A 25910-nucleotide genomic window follows, 5' to 3' on the forward strand; every position below is an offset into this window, starting at 1 on the left:
GCTTTCAGGAGAGAACAGAAATCTGAATTAATGATATAAATGGATACTTAATGTAGAAAATTAACAGAACTTTGATTTCCTAATGTCATGTGTTCTCAGCCCAGTGTGGTGTAGTGGTTAAGAGCGGTAGACTAGTAATCTGGTGAACCGGGTTCACGTCTCCGCTCCTCCACATGCAGCTGCTGGGTGACCTTGGGCTAGTCACACTTCTTGAAGTCACACTTCTTCATGTCCTACCATCTCCTTGTTAGGACCAGCCCATATCTGGAACCAAGCAAGAGCTCTACACTGGAGAAGAGAAAAGGCCCCCATTGCCAGATCCAACATCTAGAGGGACTATGGGGAGTCAATGAACACTGAGACACACCCTCAGACCACAACACTGGAAGATGCCTATCTCAAGAAGTCTGCAGAGCTGATAGATATGATGCACTCCAAATAGTCACCCGCCAGAATCTCCATCAGGTGCAGAGACAATGATGAGTCCAAGTTAGAGTTCAGTCCAATAGATGCAGTGAACATCTGGAAACATCAGGCTTTTAGTCTCTGAAGGTTCATCCACACTTCCCTTGGTCCCATGTTTTCTTCTGTTTGGTCTCTGACTTCTAGACATACGTCCAACAGGGTTTTGTTTGGTCTCAGGGCGATTCACATTAAAAGATCACAGTATATATAAAAAAATGAAAGCAAGAACCCAATATTACACCCCCCCAAAAAATTGCCACATTTTAAAAGGGTATGGGATGTTGATCAGGTCAACCAAAGGCCTGGTTAAAAAGAAACATTTTTGCATGGTGCCTAAAGGTGTATAATGAAGGCGCCAAGCGAACTTCCCTGGGGAGATCATTCCACAGAAGGGGAGCCACTGCAGAGAAGGCCCGTTCTCGTGTTGCCACCCTCCTGACCACTCGAGGAGGCGGCACACGAAGGGTGGCCTTAGAAGATGATCTCAGGGTCTGGGTAGGTTCATATGGGAAGAGGCGGTCCTTGAGGTATTGTGGTCCGGAGCCATTTACTGCTGAATCAGAACAAATGCCCACTCATAGAAAACCCGATTGCTGTTTGCTCCGATTCAGCAGTAAAGCACAGGTTTCGCTGGGGGAAGTGGCAGTAAAAAAAGGAAAACTGCTCAGACTCACGCCAAGAAGTCACAGACCAAACGGAAGCATGAATGAGACCCGTGTATCACTCAGGAGGAACTATAACCAGAGCATATACTACATGCCCAGAGCTCTGAACAGACCCAAGCAGAAGCCTCTGTGGAATTCAGTCGCATATCTGCAATTTTTGCATAGCCTGTATATATTTCTAAATGTCACTTTTTAACTGAGCCTGTTCATATGAACATGAGAAGAACGCTGCCAAGACATAACTCACCCAACATTCTGTACACACAGTGGCCAATCAGATGCTTATGGAAATCCCACAACCAGGATCTGAGAACAGCACTCTCCTCACTTGTGACGCCCAGTATCTCTCTGAATATTGCCCCCATTGATATTGGACATCTGATATATTCCACCTCTCCCACAATGCATTGGGTTGTTCTGCGGCTGACAGCTCCTCATTTGTGCAGGCACTCAGCAAGAAATTTTAAGAAATGTTTATACTGTGACACACCCAAATTATGTTGTTGAGTTGTTGTTGCTGTTTGCCTCTGAACTGCCTACGCCTCTAATTCTTTTGCCTCTGAGGGCCTCCCCACATTCCTCAGAAAACTGCCCTTGTTTCTCAGACCTGTGTCGAGTTTCAATCCCAGGCACACTGACAGCTTTCTGTCCCCTCACCAAACTAGACTGCAAGCATTCTTTGCTTTCTGCCCAGCAGGGAGTGTTAATGAACATTCCACCGACTCAGATTTAGTGACTTCACCTATCCAAGCCCAAATGCAATGCGGACAGGGAGCAGAATGGCAAAGCTGAAGCAGAGTGATGCAATTTCATCCCAAGCACAGAATTCACACACCGAAAGAATATTAAGTGAAGACAGCAAATGATTTTGGCTGCATGAAGGACAACTATTCACAAGGCCTGTGAATGAGTTTGAAAGAGACATACAAAACGGAAACTATAGATTTGAGTTAGCTACTTCCCAGTTCTTTAAAACCGCATCACTCTTTGCCATCCCTGATACCCCCCAAAGTTGGTCAGTTTTATTTGTAGCTATAGTGCTGCCTTCAAGATGACCCTCCCATGCAAATCCTCTGATGTTTATTCAGTAGACACAGCTGCTATCTCAATGCTGCAGCCATGACAAAGGGAAAGCAAAACAGGAACTGTGCATGTGAGAACCCTCCCCCCCACCCCCAGGTGACTAAATGAATGATAATGACAAATGCAAAATTTCTAAGTCTAACCACTGCCTCTGACAATTGCTCTCCCTGGATATTGGATATGGAATTTAATGAACTCCTTTCATTCACAGGCACTGTTGAAACAGGGTGCTAATTGGCTGACTTGGAAGATTTATAGTTGTTGAAACTTGATTGAATGTGCTTCCCCACCCTGGGAAGTGTTGCTTTGCTGGGACCACTGCAGAGATGCAGTGTCATATGGACTGTCATATGGGAAATACACCTTCTAATCCCATTAACTTGTCTGGGAGATATTCTAGCTTCTTATGGGGCAGCAGCAGGTTTATTTCCAGTATGGAGAGGAAGCAGTTCTACCTCCCTCTCCCCAATATCTGCCTTATCTCTCCTGAATAATTTTTTTTTTTTGCATATCTCCGTTGCTCTTCCTTCATGCCCAACCAGCCTGGACACCCAATTTTTCTATGGGTTCAGTATTATCTTCGCTGGTCTTACCCATGCATTGAAAAATATATTTTCTTTGCCTATCCATGCACAAATGTGCAAATAACTACAGTTGTACCTCGCCTTGCGAGCAACTTGACTTACGTAATTTTCGAGCTGTGAACGGGTCCCGGAGCTAAAAAAATGGCCGCCGCTTCCGAAATTTCCGAGTTATGATGGGAAAACGGTGCCACGATACCTCTACTTACGAAGATTTTAATGCGGTTTTTTCGACTGGCAATGTTTTTTTTCCGACGCTAGATGGCAATCTTCGACTTATGAATATTTCGACTTTCGAAAGCTCTTTCGGAACACATTCTTTTTGTAAGTCGAGGGACCACTGTATATGCATTGCCATCGCACTGTCATATGCGCACAGTTTAACAACAGGTATTGGATAACTGCATGTTAGTATTCAAAGCAGCGTGTAAAAAAAATAATCATTCATTCCATGTAGTGTGGATTCATAAATGTTGAATTTTGTAGATTTGTTTCACCTCCTTTTAAGTCACAGCATGCATGGCACAGTGATTTTTATAAGGTGATAGTTTTATCACTGTGTACCTTTCTTTTTAAGTCTAACCCCCCACCCAAATTGACACACATTTTTTAAAATGTTGAAAAAGCATTTATATAGCGCTTTAGAACATAAAGAATGAGTCACATACATTAACTTTCAGTCCTTAGAGCAATCAGAGTAATTACAGTTCAGTGTTACTATTCCCACACTGTAGCCACTGAGGCTGAGATCGAGGGCTTGCCTAAAGTCATCTAGAGGAGCCATAGAAGAGGCAAAACAGAGATTTCCCAATTCATAGCAGGGTCTCTTAGCCATGATGTTTCATGAGCTCTTTACCATGACCCGATCTGCGGGCGATCACTTGGATCTGCAGTGACCAGCACCCTTTCACCCAAGGCCCTCACATACTTAACTTGTCTACCACTGCAGGTAGCATACAAGACAACAAATAACAAAGTGCCAGGCTCTTGCCAGAGAGCTTTCCTTTCAGGGATTTTCATTCTCCACCAAGGAGGCAGGGCCCGGAAGAGGTAGATGAGGCCAGGAACTAAGAAAGGGCCCACAGCAGGTCTGAGCAAATTGTCTTTTTCCTAGGACCTGTCCAGGGTCCTGAAAGAACTGCTCTTCCTTAATACCGTCTCATGGCCTTTTAGTAGATGCTGTATCTGCCTATCACTGTCCTCTTCTTTGCCTGCTGGTTCCAGACAATGACCTGACTTCCCCCCTCCAGAATTGCATGGGCTGATCCTTGCTAGTCCTTGTATGTTGCACTAGAAATAGAGCATAAACAAACTACTGCATTGTAGTTTTTCAGTATTGACACGTCCATTGAGCTTTTTATCTGTGCAATTTTCTTGATATATGCTTGTTAGACTCCACTGGAATAAAGCAATAAATCTTTGTCTATTTAGCGCATTAAAAGTTATTCTTGTTTTGTCAGAGGCCATTAAAACTTGTGTGTGAACCATTTGCACATATGCAACAAATCATATTTGACATAAAAACTATAAATAGAAAGAGCCCAATATGACCAAATGAAGGCCACTGTAAATATTTAAAAAGGCAAATAGCACATTGACAAATACATCAACTTGTACAATATAACAACTTATAAAACATTAAATGCTAGCTATGAAAAATCAAAACAGTTAATAATCTAAACTGGCAGACATTAGCCTAGAATGCGGCACACTATGCAAATTAACATGTTCTGAAGTGTGAGCAGCAAGTCGTTTGGGGCATTAAGCTGCAGTACGTGTGTGTGTGTGTGTGTGTCCCACTTCAATGCACAAAAAATAAGTAGCCCTGCCCATAACACAAACTCTGTCTAATGCAATGTTTGTACTGACCCAAACATTAAGTAGAAGGAAGTTAAAGGTAAAGGGACCCCTGACCATTAGGTCAAGTCGTTTCCGACTCTGGGGTTGCAGTGCTCATCTCGTGTTACTGGCTGAGGGATCCAGCGTACAGCTTCCGGGTCATATGGCCAGCATGACAAAGCTGCTTCTGGCGAACCAGAGCAGCGCACGGAAACGCCATTTACCTTCCCGCCGGAGTGGTACCTATTTATCTACTTGCACTTTGATGTGCTTTTGAACTGCTAGGTGGGCAGGAGCTGGGTCCGAGCAACAGGAGCTCACCCTGTCATGGGGATTTGAACCACCGACCTTCTGATCAGCAAGCCCTAGGCTCTGTGGTTTAACCCACAGCACCACCCATGCTTTACACCAACCTTTATTGGAGACATACAATTATGGCAATCTGAGACACAAAAGAATCAAAATATAGTTTGCAATTTTAGTCTACCAGGTTCCTTGGGAACAAAATTTGCTGCATTCAAGACAAATATCTCATTACCTCTCAATCCATGTAGTGCAGCATGACCAGTTGTCAGGAGTTGTAGTCTGGACAGCCAGAAATTCCACATGGGATATGAATGCATGAGGCACTCATTCCCAGTACAAATAATGAAACAAAATGACTTGCCCACCAATGAGATTGCCTTTGATGTCTCTGTTTGAGTCAGTGATCTGGTCTTGCTGCCTTCCAATAAAGAGCCACATCTTGAGCAGGCACGGTTCTTTGTGGGTTGGTAATTCCAACTCTTGGGCACTTTAGAATTTGTGCTGGTTCACTACAGAACTTGCACTTCAAAACTGGGGTGGTGTGGTTTCCAATACTTGAAGGGGCACTATCCTTGATGACAACAGCGGCACCGTGGTCTCCATAAGGGTGATGGAGGTCCTATTGGTGCTTGCTTGCTGTTGCTAGTGGAGAATTCAAGGGGAAATGCCCGGCAACAAGAGGTGCTCTGTTTACAGCCACAGGCAGTGGTGTGAAAGTAAAAATTCCCCACCTGCAAGTGGTGCAATATGCTTGCGATACCCCTTTTCATTCAAGGTTAGTTTGGAGAGGAAGTGTCCATGCAAGGCTACTTCGGGGGGGGGGGAGCCCTGTGGGTATCATAAACATGGGGAAGACTGCTCTGTTGTCATTTCATCAACATCATTTAACACGTCAGAAGCATCAAAACTGCGCTCCGCAACTTGCAAGACTAGGACTCTCCGTACTGCTACCAATCTGCAGATGTGGAGCTACTCTGGATTTAGCTTCCCTGATGAAATGAAGGCCCTCACTTGTATGAATGGGAGCTTCTCACTTGTATGAATGGGAGAGAAGACAGCCATTACACAATAATGTTCATTTCTTTCTAAGTGCTGGCAAATGCAAGCACCCATCCTAATTTTCTCTGTGGGGTAAAGATTAAAGACCCCTGGACAGTTAAGTCCAGTCAAAGGCAACTAGTGGGTGTTGCGCTCATCTCGCTTTTCAGGTTGAGGGAGCCGTCGTTTATCAGGATGCGGGTGGCACTGTGGTCTACACCACTGAGGCTCTTCTTGGGCTTGCTGATCAGAAGGTCAGCAGTTCGAATCTGCGCAAAGGGGTGAGCTCCCGTTGCTCCGTCCCAGCTTCTGCCAACCTAGCAGTTCTAAAGTATATCTGTGTGATCAAAGCTATTGGCCCATCATCACATGAAGAAACACGAGTGCGGATCACGCAGTACAAACATGGAAAACAGCTGTGGCTCTGTACTGCCCAGTTCATGTAGCCACACATCTAACCAAATGACGAAATAGGCGGAGGATGTGTATAAGCACTGATCTTGAGAATATCCTTCTAGCGTTGGCCACTTCTAATTTCTCTTTTTAGCATGAAGATGGAAAGGATCTCTTTGCTACAGTTATCTAGCACTTCATTTATTCCTGTTCCCAGCCAATACCTTGTAACAATTGGTACCCACAAGCATAAGCAACAAAACACAGAGGGAGATAATCTACCAAGGGAACACAAAAAGGGAAAAGCCATTTCCAACCCGATGGAAAATAGGGGCCAGAGAGACACAGAGCCACTCCATGTGGCTCATAATTGTGCCCATGAAACTTCTGATGAAAGCCAAATATATAGCAGAATGAAAACAAGTGAGAGCTGTCATTTTTGGGGAGGAACTTTTTGAAGCTCGCATTAATTTATATTTGCTATTCAACAAAAGGCTGGACCAATGTTAGTCCTACTCAAGAGTAGACACACTGGAAATAATAGGCTTGTCTAACACAGGCCCGTTTGTGTCCATGGCTCCACTCTTGAGTTGAACTTTGAATTGGATACAACTCAAAACGTTCCTGCACAACAGATCCCACTTTGAAGGACGGTGTTTTCCATTGTTAAAGACTTATTTCTAGCATCTCTTGACATTTGGCAAGCCTACCTTCTGGCTGGTATTGTGCTATAATGGTCACAGTCTGGCCTGCACCTTTGAGCGCTGCAGCAGCCTGCTCATGAGTAGCACCACGGAGATCGATCCCATTCACCTGCAAGGGGAAGAGGAGAAGCAAAGAAACACAAGTACGTTCCATAGTTCAGACAAGAAGAAATGGGATTATGGACTGAAAACACGTGAAAGCGACGGGGGGCAGAAGCAGACAGATTCTCTCATCCCTCCCTCCCTCTTAGAATAGAAAGCCACTTCGAGGCCTCTCGAGTGAGGTTTTATATCCTACATTCAAGAAACAAAAGGTCTTTTTGCACCTCTTGAGAGCCAGGAAAGGTATGGTGCCAATTCTTTGTTGTTGTTGTTGTTGTTGTTGTTGTTGTTGAAGTTGCACAGGCTGCCTAAAATCCAGGCCAGCTGGAGCAAGGCCTGAAACGTCCACAGAATTACGCGGCGGGAATGGCAGCAAATTACAATTTGGTGAGGAAAGAAGTTTGTTGGTTTGTTTGTGGGGTTTTTCCTTTGGTTAGGCATGCCTGAAGGGTGGGCGAGAGCGAGAGAGCATGTGCGTGTTGTGATATTATTACAAGCCGAGCTGCGAACGCCTCAGCAGCGAGGCTCACTTGACTATTGTGTCTGTTTTCATCCTGTGGGAAAGCCACTGGTCCCACCAGCTTTCCCACACACGTGATGTTTTTTTTTTTTTTACTGTTGTACTTTACTTTCAGTTCTGGCTCGAGAGATGCTGGACGCTATTATGGACAGCTCTGAAATAATGAGCTGGCAAGCAGAGGCATACTCTGCATTTTATCTGCAATAAAGTAGTTTAGCCTAATTGGCTTGTGTGTGTTGTTCTTCATGCTGGAGAGCAATCACATATTATCAATGTGCCCCTGGACTCGAATAGCCAGGAGGGCACGCATGCTTCGTCCCTACCTGGGGGTCAGTCTCACCGCTTGCCCCCGCGGGACGTATTATAACAGTGCGTGGGGCTGGCATGGGAGGCAAAGCAAGAGGAACCGCGTAGGAGGAGGAACGCTCAAACTTTGCAGTGGTGTGTATGCGTGTCTTAGCACCATCACAAACAACAGAGAGTTGTTGCAGACAGAGAACTGAGCAGCATGGGTTGATAACCACAAAGGTCGGGGTGGAATTAAGATGGTCTAACAATAGAGAGAGGGCAGGCCAGGAGCTACATGTAGGAGTGGGGAGCCTTTGCATGTCTGAGACGCCGACTTTTGCAGCAGAGATTTCAAGCGGAGGCAGGAGATGGTAAGCAAGCGAGAAGAGTACATGGGAGAGCCAGCGCGGTGCTGTGGGGTCAAGGTGCTGGACCAGGACCCAGAAGATCAGGGTTTCAAAGTGCCACTTGGCCACGAAGCTCCCTGGGTGACCTTAAGCCACTCCACCACCTCTCAGGCTAGCCTACTTCACAGGGTTGTTGCGACGATAAAACGAAAAGGGGGTGAATCGTGTATGCCGTGCCGAGATTCTTGGTGCAAAGGCGGGATGCCAAAGTGAGAAATAAGTAAATAGAAGTGAGGCAAGTTAGTTATCTAACTCCTATGAATTTCTCAAAAGTAGAATGTTTGGGGATGTATTTATAACCCCCCGGAATAAATAGGACAATGTGTACAAGTATCCTCAATGAGAACAACTTCCATTGCTGAACAGAAAATGCAGCTACTGCTCAGATTTCCATTCAACCAATTTATTACCTGCTGTAATACCCAAACTAATACAAATCCTGTGCTGCCACCTGGTGGAGTTTGCAGGGAAACTCTGCATGAGTGGAATGAAAGCCAGTATGCCACGGGTAGGCAAACTAAGGCCTGGGGGCCGGATCCGGCCCAATTGCCTTCTCAATCCGGCCGGTGGACGACCCGGGAATCAGTGCGTTTTTAGAATGTGTCCTTTTATTTAAAATGCCTCTCTGGGTTATTTGTGGGGCCTGCCTGGTGTTTTTACATGAGTAGAATGTGTGCTTTTATTTAAAATGCACCTCTGGGTTATTTGTGGGGCATAGGAATTTGTTCATTTTTTCTTCTTCTTCAAAATATAGTCCGGTCCCGCACAAGATCTGAGGGACAGTGGACCGGCCCCCTGCTGAAAAAGTTTGCTGACCCCTGCTGTATGCAGTTTAGTGAACCACAGGTGTGTTCATGTCCCAGTGCTCTGCAGGTTTCTGCTTTGAAGGTGCAGAGCCCACAATAAAGGCATGGAATATCAATACCTGCTTGCTAGATTACAGGTGAAACTCGAAAATCAGAATATCGTGGAAAAGTCCATTTATGTAAGCAATTGTTTTCATTAGCTACTGGAGTTTAACATATGAGATAGACTCCTGACATGCAAAGTGAGATATGCCAAGCCTTTGTTTGTTATAATTGTGATGATTATGGCATACAGCTGATGAAAACCCCAAAGCTGAGATTGTTAATTTGGGGTTCTCATCAGCTGTACACCATAATCATCACAATTATAACAAATAAAGGTTGACATATCATGAGTCTATCTCATATATTAGTTTCACCTTTTAAGTTGAATTACTGAAAGAAATGAACCTTTCCACAATATTCTAATTTTTCAAGTTTCACCTGTATTATATGGAGCTGTGTGGATCTCATCTTGCCCAAAAAACTTGGCCCCTGAATAGCCACTGCTTGTCAGAAAAGGCAAGAAGAAACCAAGAACAGCCGTTCCAGATGAGATCGAAAGGATCCATCTAGTCCTGCATCTTACAGCAGCCAATCAGATGAATGCAATAGCACTCCCCTCCTTTGCGATCCCCCCAAACTCCCCCTGATAGTTGAACAAAGCTAGATGAGCAATTTCTCTGACCTGCTACAAAAGCTGCTTCATATGCCCCGAAGGACAACTTTACTTTGTCCCACAACTAATTGATTAACAGAATTTGTATGTTGCTTGATTGGAGAAACAACAGCCTTCATTTAAGCAGCTTACAAAAATATAAAACGAAAACCTTGACATTTTCAATAGGAAGCAGCTAGAAACAGGTATTTAAAAGCATTTGAAAGATGACTAAAAATAAAAAAGAGCTAACAGGAGGTAACTTAACAGGAGGTAACTTCTACACATGTAACTTCAACATGGCACAAAAAAGGTTCCTGTCTGATGTCAAGTGGCAGGGAGTTCCAAAGTGTAGGTGCTGCCACACTAAATGATTTATTTCTTACATATCTAAATGACTTGAAGGACTAGAGGGGATGTGTGGAACTGGTACAGTGGTACCTCAGGTTACAGACGCTTCAGGTTACAAACACTTCAGGTTACATACTCCCCTAACCCAGAAATAATGCTTCAGGTTAAGAACTTTGCTTCAGGATAAGAACAGAAATCGTGCTCTGGCGGCGCAGCAGCATCAGGAGGCCCCATAAGCTGAAGTGGTGCTTCAGGTTAAGAACAGTTTCAGGTTAAGAACGGACCTCCGGAACGAATTAAGTTCTTAACCAGAGGTACCACTGTATTGGGTTCTGCAGTTGTGCAGACCGAAGCGGCCCAGTGGACATTTCTCTTCCCCCCTCACCCTCCTTCCTCCCACTCCACCAGGCAGCCAGGGAAGAAATTAATCACTGTTGCTGGAGGTCTAATCTGATCTCTTGCAGAAGCCTTTTGAAATTAGGGCAAGGGACACGTGGAATTATGCTTAGGGCAATTTAGGTCTGGTAAGGTGACCTCTAGCACTCCCACCATTGAAATAACTAGATATGTTTTATTGGACTACACCACTTCATATTGCAGATGGGGTGATGCCATGTTTGAATACACCCCCATCACACATTTATTCAGGAAAAGATAGCATTTTCAATGAGAACTGGCTTTCTCCCTGCAAACTCCGGAAAGCTGAAAGACAGATGCTTCTCAGATTTCTTTTCTTTTCTTTCCAGCTCTGGTTGAAGACTTTCTTCTTTCAACAAACCCTCTATGAGGATTTTTTTTTTTTTTAAATATATCCTAGCCAGTATCTGTATTTATCCGAAATGGCATTTTATAGAGGCAACTGTTTAGAGGCAACATGGCTTTTTACTGTGTTGTGAAATTGCTTTAAGATGCTTCACCAGAAGTGATGCACACAGGAAAGATGACTGGAGGATCGCAGCAATGGGTGGTATTCAACTACGTCTTACACAGAGTAGACCCGTTGAAATCAATTGACTCAATTTATTCATGTCCATTGATTTCAGTGGGTTTGTTCTGAGTAAAACTTAGTTGACTACAACCCACTGCATCTCTATTGGCTGTTTGGGTCTTTCCCACCTTTCCACGTTTTAAATATTTTGGCAAGCAAATCCAAGTTGCTTTTTTGGTTGTGTGTGTGTGTGTGTGTGTGTGTGTGTGTGTTTTGCTGAAATCTAACCACCAGTGGCCTTGCTTCAGTAAATTGCTTAGTGATAACTGCCTTGGAAAAGGCTTGAACAACCCCCCCCCCCTTTTTTTTACTTGGGATGGATATGGAAGAATGCATTTATTGTTGTTATTTGAGCTTGATTAACTCAAACTGTGCTCCATTCCAAATTCGCTGGAGGAAATACACGAAGCCTAATTGGATGATTGCTTCTCTTCCATTTGACTGATGAAACACAAAGCACTGGGTTTTGTTTTTGTTTTGTTTTTGCATGCCAAGACAATGCCAAGCAGCTTATTTGTCTCTTGCAGAGAATGCGGCTACAAAATAAACTAAAATTCCTTGGCACCGGACCAGAGACGTTTGCAGGCAACAATGACTCTGTGCTTCAAGAATGCCGCCGTGGCCTAGGCTTACTGGATGCCAGACAAGTTCCACTCTAGTCTGTTATCTTTGTCCTTGAGATATTGATGACGTAGGAACCTTCGGCCCTGCAGACATTGTTGGACTCCAGCTTCCAGCATCCCTGACTATCATTCCTGCTGGCTGGGGCTGATGAGATTTGCAATCTGACAACATCTGTGTATCTGAAGAAGTGTGCATGCACACGGAAGCTCATACCAAGAACAAACTTAGTTGGTCTCTAAGGTGCTACTGGAAGGAATTTTTTTAAAAAATTTTTTTCCTATGGCAGACCAACATGGCTACCTAACTGTAACTGACAACATCTGGAGGGCAAAGGTTCGCTAGGCCTCCTTTAAACATTGCAAGGGGTTGGACCAGATGACCATTTGCCTCCATTCCTGATCATAAGATCAGCTCCAAGGCTTTTCATGGTGGCCTCATGTCTATCAAACTCTCTCTCTCTTGAAATGTTTGACACAGCTCTGATTCCAGATGTTGATAATGAAACCAACTCCTATCAGGATAGCATTGACCTGAATTTTGTTTCGGGGGGCAGGTTGCAGACAGAAATTGGGAACCAGCTTGGGGATCTCTGGAAATATCTGCTCATTTAACTGTGCACATTCCTTAGACAGAGAAGCATTATTTCCAAATTCCACGCTATCAGTGTAAAAATGAAAGGGTAATTATGGTAATGTCACAGGCGCTAAATGTGCAAAACATAGCCAAAGGCTTACAAAGCTTTTATGTGTGTGTGTGTGTGTGTGTGTGTGTGTGTGTGTGTGTATATATATATAATCCGTCACAAATTTGGAAAATGAATCGCGGAGCTGCAGTCCAATTCATTAAGAACACAGAGATAACAAGCCCTGCACGGCTCAGCTGAGAGTATGCCTGCAGTGTATGCCATGCTCATTCATACCCACTAGATGGCAGACTTGATCTGAAGAGGAGGAGGAGGAGGAAGAGGAGGAGGAGGAGGAGGAGTTTGGACTTGATACCATGCCTTTCACTCCCCTTAAGGAGTCTATGATTCTATGATTCTTTCAAACTTAGCCCGTGAGATGGGGGTGATCATAATCCAATTCCCCTCCCCTGCTCTTGGTAAATATATGGCCAATATACTGAAAAAACTTTAGTTAACGGTGGGAACCCCATCTGAAAAAAACAATCAAAAAAATAGACCCCAACACAACGTAAGGGAAAGCTGCATTTTTTTGCTTTAACTAAAAATTTAATCCATGCATAGGACATACTTACAGATAAAATTTGGTCTCCCCTCTGAAGCTCCCCACTGAGGTCGGCTGGCCCACCCGCTAGGATGAAAGATACAAAAATGCCTTCGCCGTCTTCTCCGCCAACGATGTTGAAACCGAGCCCTGTTGACCCCTTGTGCAGGACAACTTTGCGAGGTTCTCTGTGGAAAGAAAAGGACATTGCTCATTCATTTAAGAGACCTGGATTCAGGACCGGCCCACCCATGAGGCAAGGTGAGAAGGCCGCTTCAGGTAGAAGGGTCCACCAGGACAGCAGATCCCATTGTTGGTCTTTCTTGACCCCTGCCCCTTTGCTCCTGGTGTAGATCTTCCCTGACCTCTTCTTCCCTTGTGGGGTGGGAGAGGGACCATTTTAAAGCCAACCTCAGGTGCCAAAATGTCTTGGGCTGCCTGGATTGTATATGTCTCCTATTGAGTAGTTCCTTCCCATTTCCTTCAATAATAACAGGCGCTAGTTGGACCACTGAGTTTGATCCAGTACAAGTCAGCTTCCAGTGCCGTTGCCATATCCTAATATCATATTGTCATGCGAAAGGCTGGGCTGCATGAATCCCAAACCGGAATTAAGATTGCCAGAAAAAATAACAACCTCAGATACGCTAATGATACAACCTTGATGGCAAAAATTGAGGAGGAATTAAAGAACCTTTTAATGAGAGTGAAAGAGGAGAGTGCAAAATATGGTCTGAAGCTCAACATCAAAAAAACTAAGATCATGGCCACTGGTCCCATCACCTCCTGGCAAAAAGAAGGGGAAGAAATGGAGGCAGTGAGAGATTTCACTTTCTTGGGTTCCATGATCACTGCAGATGGTGACAGCAGTCATGAAATTAGAAGACGCCTGCTTCTTGGGAGAAAAGCAATGACAAACCTAGACAGCATCTTAAAAAGCAAAGACATCACCTTGCCGACAAAGGTCCGTATAGTTAAAGCTATGGTTTTCCCAGTAGTAATGTCCGGAAGTGAGAGCTGGACCATCAAGAAGGCTGATCGCCGAAGAATTGATGCTTTTGAATTATGGTGCTGGAGGAGACTCTTGAGAGTCCCATGGACTGCAAGAAGATCAAACCTATCCATTCTCAAAGAAATCAGCCCTGAGTGCTCACTGGAAGGACAGATCCTGAAGTCGAGGCTCCAGTACTTTGGCCACCTCATGAGAAGAGAAGACTCCCTGGAAAAGACCCTGATGTTGGGAAAGATGGAGGGCACAAGGAGAAGGGGACGGCAGAGGATGAGATGGTTGGACAGTGTTCTCGAAGCGACTGGCATGAGTTTGGCCAAACTGCGGGAGGCAGTGAAGGATAGGCGTGCCTGGCGTGCTCTGGTCCATGGGGTCACGAAGAGTCGGACACGACTGAACGACTGAACAACAACAACAAATATCATATTGACCAATGAGATACTTCCCTTTTTGTCAACACAGGCAAGCATATATAAACACGTGCCAATGTAATCGGCTGCAACTGGGAATCCAACAGAATCGCAAATACACGGCTTAGGTCCAAGTTATCTGAAATACCGTATCGCCTCATGTGAACCTGCCTGGATTTTGAGATCTTTGGAAGAGCGTCGTTCTCCCGCTTGGTGGGGATGCGGGAGAGGGCCTTCACTTGCACTTCAAAGTGTCACAGTCACCTCTATCGATTCGAAACTCCGCCGCTCAGTTCTGCAGACCTTTCGTTAAATAGAATGGACTGCTATAAAATACATTTCCTTCATCCAGCCAGTAGATGGAGCTGGCAGTCCAGTTTCTGAGCACCCACAGTTCTTGCCCATCCATAGTTAAACACATTGAATTCTTCTTTCTCTCTCTCTTCCCCCTACCTGCTTTACTCTATTTTTATTTCTCACCATGCTCCAGGGATTTTGGAGCAACAAAGATGAGATTCTTCAGAAGCTGCAGGCATGTGTAGCATCCAACATTGGACACATAATGTTTTTGTTTGTTTTGTTTGTTTTAGTTGCAGACCAGGGGGAAGTAGGAACAGATGCTACCCACCAGAGAAGGGAGCTAAAATTGCCGCCACAAAGAGACTGGTCCACTGGGAAGTTCTCCTGAGCAAGACCCACTGAAATGGCGGCAGAAGAATAAATGGGGATTGCACTGAATAAGTTCCCAATAGACGGGGTGCCTCCCCACCACCAAATAGCCAAAACAGGAAAAGGAAATCCCTGTTGAGCAGCCTTCCTCAATCTGGTTGTTGTGATGGCCTGGGACTCAGGCTCGGGCTCGGAGCTGGAGGAGTCGCAGCCTGCACCGGACCCTCTGCTTGGGACATCGGCTGAACCAAGTCTGGGGCCCGGTCCTGAGGAGCCTCAGTCTGCTCAGCCTCCCCTGCAACAAGACTCAGCTGAGCCGAGTCTAGGGCCTGAGTCTGCCTTAGTTCCAGATGCAGGGGATACCTCGTTGCCATCAGCCGGGTTGTCACCAGCAGCTAGCCCACTGCCGGATGGGGCTGAGGTGGCTCCTGGGTCCTGTAATCCACCAGCGTTTCCTGAGCTGCAGAGACTCAGGGCTGATAGAAGGAGAGACCTGAGTACTCGCAGGAGGAGTGCTCGCCTCCAGGCGAGGCAAGGGAATAAATCGCCAGGGGATCGGGGCCGTCCGTTACCCTGTTCTAGATAAAAGGCAACCAGACCCCGCCCTGGGTTGTGGGAGCAACACTTGGTTGCTAGTTCCTGCTTGAGACCTGTCTTGCTTTCCTGCCTGAGCTCCTGACCCGCCCTGGTTCCCTGCCTGCCTACCTGTTCCTGACTTTGCCTGACTCCCTGCCCAGCACTCAGCTTCAGCTACTACGGGCTGTCTCTATGCTGAACCTTTGACCACGGACCGGACTTGGACCTCGCCTCTCGGGTAACCCACAGGACCAGCACAGTTGTCGGCATCCGTCTATCTGAAGAGACAATGGAATGTGAACCTGGCGGTGAAGTCAAGCCTCTGGAGAATCACAGCACCTGCTGTGGCTGCAGAGACCGGTAATTCCTCCTGCATTGTTTTTGCTGCGTTAGCAGCACCAAAGTGACCTCCGTGGGGCGCAGGCTTGGGCAGTGTGTATGGAGGTCCTGGGCTGCGACAAGACCCCACTCTCGGCCTCGCTGATGTGATCCAAAGGAAAGCAGAGCAATACATTTGGCAGCATTTGCCGAAAAGAGTCATACGACGCGCCATCCAACCGTATTAAGAACTCCACCCTGGTTCTGTGTAGGCTTTACTCTTGGGCCTTTTCTTCTCCTGAAGTCCTGCAAGTCACCCTCTGACTGTTGGCCATGTTGGCTGGCACTGATGGGAGTTTAAAACCAAAACATATGGAGGATACGTGATTGGGGAAAGTCGCTGCAGACCATGAACTCAGTGGAGGCTGGTCCATTAGGGCGATTGGGGCGCTAACCTTAGTCTGCCTTCAGCCAGCCCACCTGCCTGCTTCCTTACTTAAAACCAATCCCAGGGGGTGGCCCGGGATGTCAGCTTCCTCCCCCTGAGTCTCAGGTTTGCCCTTGCAGAGCTCAGCAGGGAGGAGGATGGAGTCAGAACTGGAATGAGTTGGCTCTGCCTGTCATTGGCCGGCTCTGTTTGTCATGGGCTCCAGCTCTGCCTTCTTTGGGCCTCCTTGCCTTCCACCCAAATGGTCCCAATAGGCGGCAGCCACCTCTGCTTGTCATGTACTCTGATAAAAGCCTTGGTGAGTGCTGACCTTTAAAGCCCTAAACGGCCTAGGTCCTGTATACCTGAAGGAGCGTCTCCACCCCCATCATTCAGCCCGGACACTGAGATCCAGCGCCGAGGGCCTTCTGTCAGTTCTCTCACTGCGAGAAGCAAAACTACAGGGAACCAGGCAGAGGGCCTTCTCGGTAGTGGCGCCCGCCCTGTGGAACGCCCTCCCATCACAGGTCAAGGGAATAAACAACTACCTGACATTCAGAAAATACCTGAAGGCAGCCCTGTTTAGGGAAGTTTTTAATCTGTGATATTTTAATTGTATTTTAATATTTGATGGAAGCTGCCCAGAGTGGCTGGAGAGACCCAGCCAGATGGGCGGGGTACAAATAAATAAATAATAATAATAATAATAATAATAATAATAATAATCAACACAGAGAAGCCAGACGGGGATAGGATACACCTGGTTCCTCGAGGCCATTCTCTGGCTCCCACAGTAGTACATTTTATTTTTCTAAACACAGCAACTCCGTGAAGAAAAGAGGAGCTCAGTTTGGACATGGAGGTGAGCAAAACCTAAGATAAAGTCCGTCTTTAGGCACCTTGCATGACTTCAGGGCTATCTAGTGCGGAATGACCGCTAAAGGCCAAACTGGAATGAATGAAGCTAAGTCAGTTATGCCCATTAGTTTCAACAGTTCTGCATTGAATCAGACTGGCATTGAATTCAGTCTATAGGAAGACCGTAGGAAGCTGCCTTATACTGTGTCAGACCATTGATTCACTTAGCTTCGTGTTGCCTACACTGACTGGCAGGATTTCGGACAGTAGCAGTTTCTTATCCCACCTGCAGATGCTGGGAATTGAACCTGCAACTTTCTGTGTGCAAAGCAGGTACTCTACCACTGAGCTAAGGCCCTTCCACATACATTCAGAGCTGCTTTATACTGTGCCAGACCTTTCATCTATCTAGCTCAGCACTGTCTCTACACTGACTGGCAGAGGTTTATGGCCTTCTACCAGGGACCTTCTGCGTGTAAGGGAGATGTTACCACTGATCTACAGCCCTTCACCATGTCAGCTGCCCCCTTCCAGATTTCCTCTTTCTTTCTGCCCCTATTTCCAGCAGCTACTTTGACATCAGCATGCTGTCGCGTTGCCACATAACCAATCAGGACTGGAATATGTGACGACGTTACGAAGCCAAGTGAGAGCGAGGGCAAATGCTTGCTGTCCTCACTCTGAATGGGCAGGTATTTTTTACTCCATTTCATAGAGCCCACAAACTATTGCCAGAACTGCAAGCTTGTTGTTTTGCAGGGAAGCACAGTGCTCAGGAAAAGCACACTGCCTGTTTTTGTCTGGGACAGATGCAAAAGCTGTTCGGGGAATAGTGGAAGGAGCGCCTACTTCTGAGACGAAGCAGATTTGAACCTGCCAGCTGCCTAGATAGGGGATTGCCTGTGGCATCATAGGTAGCGCTGTTCTGAGAGCTAGGGAGGAGGAACGCACATATGAATTGCACAAGTTGTCCGTGTATGTACACACTCAAATAACTGCATATTACTCAACGTGGCACAAAACGGGTGTGAAGCAATAACGACCCAAGTGAAACTCTTACCCTTCCACAGAAATGCTCCGTTGTATGCTCACTGTGGGTGGCCGGGTCACTGTGCTGTGCTGGGAATGACTGCATAGACAGGAAAGAAAGGAGGAATTAATAAGAACATTTGCTTGCAAAGCCTCTCAGTCTTATTGCAACACGCTCTGGGAGATCCAAAATACGACATAGATCTGGGGTTCAGAGAAGTAATATGTGTGTGCCCGAGTATGTACGTTGGGCCAGATCGTCATTTCGAGTTTCCACCAGCCGCTCTGGGTGGCTTCCAACAAATTAAAACATCAAACACATCAAGCATTAAAAACTTCCATATACAGGGCTGCCTTCAGGTGTCTTCTAAAACAAAATAGTTTGTTTGTTTCCTTGACATCTGATGGGCGTTCCACAGGAATGATAATAATTTAGTTGCAGGCAGTATTGAGCTAGATGGACCAATGGTCTGGCTCAGCATAAGCCCCCTTCCTATGTTCCTATGCTTTGCATCAAAACAGTCCCAGGTCCATTTGGTCCCATGCATCAGATAACAGAGAGTAGAAGAAGAAGAGGAGTTTGGATTTGATATCCCGCTTTATCACTACCCGAAGGAGTCTCAAAGTGGCTAACATTCTCCTTTCCCTTCCTCCCCCACAACAAACACTCTGTGAGGTGAGTGGGGCTGAGAGACTTCAAAGAAGTGTGACTAGCCCAAGGTCACCCAGCAGCTGCATGTGGAGGAGCGGAGACACGAACCAGGTTCACCAGATTATGAGTCTACCGCTCTTAACCACTACACCACACTAGCTCTCCACACAAGACCCTGAAGGGCTGTTGCCAGTTAAGAATGACCATTACTGGATGCATAATTTGACCCATTTCTTAACAGCTAGTTGTTTCTTGGAAACCGCTGCAGGGAAAAATGATAAAATCGAGATTGTACACATTTCTCCCCAGCGTATACATGTCACTGGCTTACAGTAAGTCCCCACAAGGCATGCTTAGATATCTCTTTGTCTTCAACGGCATGGCTTAGCTGATCTGTTATGCTGGAAAGTCATGGCTGTTGGTTATCCTGCATGGCATGTTCCACCAATTGAAAATATATCTGATAGCGGCTACTGACCCAGATAGTTATTTCAGCATTGCCAGATGGCATTGCTAATGCCCGAAGCAGCCACAACAGCAAAATATGGAAAATCCACAGCTCTCATGTGGAGCTGTGAGCCCTCTGATGGCCTCCCTGAAGTTATCGTGTGGCATCCACTGGTTTTATCAGTGTTGCGGCAAGCACAGGATCAGCTGGGGGACCCTGCCACAGTTGCATAGATCCTTGTACAATCCATGCCTGGAATCCCATTGTTCTCACAGGTATTCCCTATGTTGAAGATAATGGGACATGCTCCTTCTGTAGCCCTTTGGAGCACAGTCACTGCAGCATGGATCTTCACGTGCCCTCCAGTTAAGTTCAATGGAGGGATGCAGAGATGCAGGCACTTGTTCCATTGAAGTGAATGGGACAGGGAGAGGCATTCTGTGTGCCTTTATCAGAGCCCCCCCCCAACACACACCTACTGCCTGATTGGGGAAAATGTGTATGGAATTGGAATATGACAAGTAACCAAAATATTTTAGAAACACAGCAACTGCAGAACCGACTAGCTTGATGCTAATTTAACATGGTTGCTCTCTTCCCCCTCCATGTCCTGTCGGCACAGATGACTTTGACGAGTTAATTGAATGGAACAGAAAAATGAAAAGTGGGCCAATGAGGCAGAGCTGTCGAATAACACAAGATACTTTTGACACAATGCAAGTCAAACACAGTTCCGTTTCGCAACTCCTCCAGGGGAAACTGGCTATGTCTGTCTGGCGTTCTTGAGGATGCTTTGAAAAGGAACAGTTTCGGACCCCCTTTCCACCTGGGAAAGTGTAAAGAAGGACCATGGAACAAGCCAGCTGATGGAACAACTTCCTTTGGAGGAAAGGAAAGGAAACAAGCTGCAGGATTTTAACTCACCCTCTCCAATTAGTCTTAAGAAGTGTGCCAGAAATTCAAACCAACGTATGTAACACCCGCATTTACGAACAAACATGCAACCAAAACAGCCTCCAAATTACATGGATTCATGATGAGCAAGACAGTTAAATTTATGAGCCTTGAATTTGTATACTGTTGGAGGTCGTGAGTTTCCCTCCCACAGTATCCCAGCGGAGCAGAACACATTGCACAATATTCCTTGCTTTGTGGCAAAGACAGGAATGGCTAACCTATCCCCAGCAACATTCTACCATGTTTTGAACCATATTGTTTACTTTTATGTTACTCTGATTTGTTGGATGATCAGGAGTGCGCACATCTGAACAAGCGTCCTCAAAAAAACAACAGCACAGTTGATAGCACACTATTGTCCATGGAAGTGGAGGAATGTACAAAAAGTTTTAATTGAGTTGAGGTAGGCGTAGAGCCAACCCAACATGGATGTTTTCCAAATCACTTCTCTTTCCCTCTGCTTTTTCTACACCAACTAACTTTATCAAATTCTAGGGCTGGGCGAATATGTCAGTTTTGGTTTTTTCTCAGTTCCTCAATTTTCAAAAAATTTATTGAAAACAACAACAACACAAGTCCTCATGCAAATTCAGCAGTATTTTAGTACAGATTTCACCTAATACACACATTCTTTTGCAAAGCGAATTCCCCTAATATAATGCATTTTAAATGTTACTTTCACTAATATGTGCATTTTAATGCCCTTTTTGCCTCAGCATATGCATTTTTGTGCGTATTACTTGGCAAGAGAACTGCACATCAAAATTTGGAGACATGTGGATTTTGGGGGATGGTTGTGTTTCTATTGTTTTAGCAAATGTGAATTAAGGTAAAGATAAAGGGAACCCTGACCATTAGGTCCAGTCGCAGGCGACTCTGGGGTTGCGGCGCTCATCTCGCTTTATTGGCCGAGGGAGCCGGCATACAGCTTCCGGGTCATGTGGCCAGCATGACTAAGCCGCTTCTGGCGAACCAGAGCAGTGCATGGAAATGCCGTTTACCTTCCCACCAGAGAGGTACCTATTTATCTACTTGCACTGGTATGCTTTTGAACTGCTAGGTTGGCAGGAGCTGGGACCAAGCAACGGGAGCTCACCCCATTGTGGGGATTCGAACCGCCGACCTTCTGATCAGCAAGCCCTAGGCTCTGTGCTTTAACCCACAGCGCCACCCGAGGTAACTTCATTTTTTAAATGTGGACTGAAACCCCCTCACCTTCTTAAAAGAAAGGTGGTTGCTCCACAACCTTCAGAAGAATGGTTTCCATGCATGCAACCTGCCCTGTAACTGAATGCACCCAAAGGCTCCGCTGGTTGCAGAGGTGATAAAAAGTAAATTTGCAGCAGAAGTGTTAACATGTCTACACAGAGGTAAGTTCTACTGAAGTCAAGGGGGCTTACTGCCAAATAGGACTGAAGCTTCAATTAATTAAAGGTGGGGCATGCAGCGTGCAAAAACACAAGAATCTCAATCACAAGAAGGGAAGGAAGGAAGGAAGGAAGGAAGGAAGGAAGGAAGGGAGAGAGAAAGAGAGAGAGAGAGAGAGAGAGAGAGGGGGGGGGAGGGAGGGAGGGAGGGAATACAGACTCCAAGGAAAAAAGCAATGCAGAAATAAAAATGATGCATGGGCTGATGAATGAAATATTTTTTTCTATTGAATTAGATATAATAACAGAGTCCGCTCACAAACAGAAGCTAGGGCTGTGATTTCACCTTGGCACTCCAAGGCTTAAAAGCAGTCAGTGCTGCTGGAGCTGATTAAATAAAGGCAGAGATGCCAAGCTCAGCACTCCAACATCTCCTTAAAGGCTTAGCAAGATCTGGTTTGTGAAGATCGAAAAACCTCCACCATCGTTTTTATTATTAATAAACGCAATAACAATGATGTTTAAGGTTGCAATCTTATGTAGATTGACTTGGTAATAACCCCCCTTGAACAGAGTGAGGCTTATTTCTGAGTAAACAGCTGCAAGTTTGTGAATGGACCAGTTGCCTTTCATAAGAAAAACGCTACTCAAAGTGACTTGGGAAAATGCCAAAACGACAAGCACAGCAGTGAGATTAAAAAACAACAACAACCCGCAATCTGAAATGTTAAAATAACAGGGGTGTGGGGAGTCAGGGAGAGGAGCCAGCAAATTAACAGGGAAACAACAGGCAGAGGTCACACCTGAGGCTCTCTCCTGCTTTATCTGTTGGTTAGAAGCAGTGCTGGGAAACCTGTGACCCTACAGACACTGGAATCCAACTCACATCAGCCCCAGCCAATGGGATGATGGGAGTTGTACTTCAGCAGCCTGGGGGGGAGTGCTATAGGTTCCCCCCATCCCTCGCTGAAAGAGAGTCCTGTTTTCATCTGTGCAATGCTTGTGGGTGCAGAATTCATTCACACAGAAAGGGCACACTATTCATGCACATAGAAAGGGTGTAGTGAAACTAGGGCTGTGACTGGCTGGAATGAAACGTGATTTATGGAAGCTGAATTGATACTACCAGCAGGTAGTAGCAGACACAGGTCTGGTGAAAGCATCAAGCACCTTCAAGCAGCTACCGGGGTTCTGGAGTCTCATCACTGACTCATCCCTGCCCCCCCCCCAAAAAAAAAAAACTGGTGCAGCAATCAGTTTTATGTGGTCGAGGCTGGGAATAATCAACTGCATGTTGAGTTTCCCACAATGCTCCAGAGTGATGCTACTTAATTAATTAATTAATTAATCAATCATTACATTGATTAGTTGCTTTTTCAAAGCAACTTACAAAAAATGAACATTAAAAACAAGTATAAAACTATCTATCTATCTATCTATCTATCTATCTATCTATCTATCTATCTATCATCTACTTATCAAATCCAACTCCTGTCTATCCTGCTAAAATATAACCAGAAAATTGAGATCCAAAGGCCTGGGTGAATAAGAGGCCTGTTGCCTAAAATCACATAGTGATAGTGCCAGATGTGCCTCCCTGAGGATAACATTTCATGATCAAGGGGGCCACCACAGAGAAGGCCTGTTCTCTTGTTGCCACCCTCTGCACCACCCTTGGAGGGGACACATACACCTTGGGTGACAATTGCAGGGTCCAGGTTGCTTCACATGGGGACAGGTGGTCCTTGAGGTATTTGGGTCCTGAGCCACACAAGACTTTATAAGTCAAAAGCAGCACTTTGAAACTGAGCCCAGAAATTATTTGGTACTTAGTGCAGTTGGGCCAGGATTGGCATTACAAGCTCAGACCGTGTCGCCTCAGCAAACAGCCTGGCCACTGAATTCTGCACCAACTACAGTTTCCAAACAGTCTTCAAGGGCAGCCCCATGTGTAATGCCTTGCGGTAATCTAAACTAGTGGGAGCATGGTGGGAAATCCAATTCTCTCAGAGCACTGGTGCCACTACCCCTCACTGCCGCCAGGTGAGTCTGCATCATGTAAGCCAGCTAATGGAGGAAGAAATCCAGCCAACAGTCCCGTCAAATCTTAGGTCCACCTTTCCCCACTGTTATGGCATATGAAGTGGGTGGGGATGCATTTAAGAAACATTTCCCCAACATGCTGTTTGCAAAGGTACCCAGAGCCTCTTTGCTTCAGAAGGCGGCCTCCTTATCTAAAAGCCACGGGCAGTTTTGCTTTAACAAAAAACCAAATTTGAAATGCAAAGCAAACAACTGGATAAAATGAAGACCGTTCCTGAATCCATTTAATGTGCATGGAAAAAAACAAAACCTCAGTCTACTGAAGCAGAACCTGATTTGCTCCTCGCTGCAGACAATTTCAAACAAATGAGATTTTGTTCAGGTTTAATTATAAGTAAGCTAACTCAACAAACCTCTTTTATTTTTGCAGAGGGGGCACTGTGAATATTGCATCCCGGCAACAAACAACTAGGGCATGTTTAGGACTGAGAGCAGCACATGGTGCAGCCCTATACGTTCCCATTGCGTTCAATGGGCTTACTTACAATCAAGCATGCATAGGATTCTGCCTTTTGGCATAGATAACCCAGTTATCCCTATTTTCGCAGTTTTCTAGCTCGAGGGCCACATTCCCTTTTGGGTAACCTTCCAAGGGCTGCATCCTAGGGGTGGGCAAGGACAAATGTCTCTTCCCTGCCTGGATGGAGGATAGAGAGGAGTGCTTGTAGAAACTACTCCGCCCCCTTCCTCTCCTGGGACCCACCTACCATAGGCATGCGGCCCTCAGAAGCTTGCGCAGAAGGGAATGTGGCTGAAAAAGATTCCCCACTCGTGTTGCAAGAGGTACCTAAAGCAGCACACACACCCCAGCGAAAAAGCTAGGAGCATGTGCTAGAATCTCTTATTGTTGTTTCCCCCTTTGCTCACTTTGGGCTACTGTTTCTGGGGCGAGTGGCCAACTGGCAGCACTCTAAATAGACCTAAAGAGCAAGCTTGTAAAAAGCAAGCAAAACCCTGAATGGCCCTTGGATATTAACTCGACGATATGCATCATGAAACGAAACGTACATGAGCAGCACGGTCCCCAAGAACCGGTGTGAAATGGTTGATACAGTGGATTAGCTCAGCCTGTGCCTCTGCCGCTGCTGAATCTTAATCCTTTAATTAATGCTAAGTTGCATCCTGCAGTGCTCAGCTGATACGTATCTCCCCGAGAGGCAGGCTCCCCCCCCCACAATCACCCGCATGCTTTCTAGGATGCCTCCGCTGTGCCCCCTTCCTTTCCCTCTCCCCCGCCTGCTGCGCTACACAGCGGAACCAAACGCCGTCATTGTAAGGATGCGGAGAAGCATCTTCCTCGCAGGGAATGAATCAAATCTGTTTGGTACAGACACGACAAATCCCACAGTCTCCCCGAAGCTCGGTTCCAGGACCCGCCTTGTGGGAGATCTCTGTGTTGTTCCTGGTTTTGCCCTTTAGCAAGCTACTCCAAGATGATCCGGCAGGAAAGGAAAGGCCAACAGGATTTCTCATGCTGGTATCGCAGAACGGACAGGGACCTCAAAGGTCCTCTCGTCCAGCCCTTTGCTGGTGCATGCTACAGCATCCCTGATATTTATTTCCTTGCATTTATATTCCATCATGGAACTCAAGGTGGTGTACACCTGGTTCCCAGGCCATCGCTCATCCAGGCACTGACCAGATTGAGATCTGCTTAGCTACAGTCATTAAAGAGTCAGTGCCGTTGGGAGTAGACAACACCAGTCTAGGTGGGCAACAATCTCTCGACTCTTTATAAAGCTAATTCCTATGTGGTGCACTGGTTAGATTGTTGAACTAGGACCCGGAAGACCCAGGTTCAAATCTCCCACTCAGCCATGGTGTTCACTGGATGATCTTTGGCCACTTGCCTTCTTTCAGCCTAACGGGTGTTGCTGCGAGAACAAAATGGGGGGGGGGAGGGAGGAAGCGGTGCATGCCACTTGCAGGAAAGGGGGGATATAAAATGCAACCAACTGATACACGTCCATCTCTTTCTTTCTGCCCACCCAACGTCCTTTCTCT

The 25910-nt window shown here is 45.9% G+C and overlaps 1 protein-coding gene across 24 annotated transcripts in view; it reads right to left on the bottom strand.

The window, feature by feature from the left end:
• The window catches only part of DLG2 (discs large MAGUK scaffold protein 2), an 834734-nt gene that overhangs the window by 131174 nt on the left and 677650 nt on the right, over window positions 1-25910 (bottom strand). For all 24 annotated transcript variants that reach the window (XM_033146043.1, XM_033146049.1, XM_033146050.1 and 21 more), the window contains 3 exons: window positions 18411-18479; window positions 13115-13271; window positions 7081-7183 (listed from right to left, as the gene is read on the bottom strand). In XM_033146043.1, the coding sequence (XP_033001934.1) occupies window positions 7081-7183; window positions 13115-13271; window positions 18411-18479 (329 nt within the window). The remainder of the gene's footprint in view (window positions 1-7080; window positions 7184-13114; window positions 13272-18410; window positions 18480-25910) is intronic.

Source organism: Lacerta agilis, chromosome 4, assembly GCF_009819535.1.
Source record: "Lacerta agilis isolate rLacAgi1 chromosome 4, rLacAgi1.pri, whole genome shotgun sequence".
NCBI lineage: Eukaryota > Metazoa > Chordata > Lepidosauria > Squamata > Lacertidae > Lacerta > Lacerta agilis.